This window comes from Sinocyclocheilus rhinocerous, unplaced genomic scaffold (assembly GCF_001515625.1).
Source record: "Sinocyclocheilus rhinocerous isolate Xijiao unplaced genomic scaffold, SAMN03320098_v1.1 C35465128, whole genome shotgun sequence".
Classification (NCBI taxonomy): domain Eukaryota; kingdom Metazoa; phylum Chordata; class Actinopteri; order Cypriniformes; family Cyprinidae; genus Sinocyclocheilus; species Sinocyclocheilus rhinocerous.
Genome location: NW_015752498.1, coordinates 1 through 490, shown reverse-complemented (window position 1 = coordinate 490; position 490 = coordinate 1). Strand labels below are relative to the sequence as shown.

The window sequence follows — 490 nt, the reverse complement described above, 5'->3', positions numbered from 1 at the left end:
TTTTAGCTACAACGCTTTGATTATGATGGCTATTCGGCAGAGTCCCGAGAAGCGATTAACCCTTAACGGCATTTACGAGTTCATTATGAAAAATTTCCCGTATTACCGGGAGAACAAGCAGGGATGGCAGAATTCCATCAGACACAACTTGAGTTTGAACAAATGTTTTGTTAAAGTGCCCCGGCATTACGATGACCCCGGGAAGGGGAACTACTGGATGCTTGATCCCTCCAGCGACGACGTGTTCATTGGCGGCACGACGGGCAAACTTCGGCGCAGATCGACCACTTCTAGGGCAAAGCTGGCGTTTAAAAGGGGCGCGAGGCTTACTTCCACCGGACTGACATTTATGGATAGAGCTGGCTCTTTATATTGGCCCATGTCGCCGTTCCTCTCACTCCACCATCCGAGGGCGAGCAGCGCGTTGGGTTACAACGGCACGTCCTCGGCTTACCCTAGTCACCCAATGTCCTATAGCACAATGTTGACT

At 50.8% G+C, this 490-nt stretch overlaps 1 protein-coding gene across 1 annotated transcript; it reads left to right on the top strand.

The window, feature by feature from the left end:
• Positions 1-4: 4 nt before the first annotated feature.
• LOC107734877 (forkhead box protein G1) lies at positions 5-484 on the top strand (the record flags this gene model as incomplete). Its single annotated transcript, XM_016546761.1, has 1 exon — positions 5-484. A coding segment is annotated over one exon (480 nt), but the record flags the coding sequence as incomplete, so codon positions are not given.
• Positions 485-490: the final 6 nt, after the last annotated feature.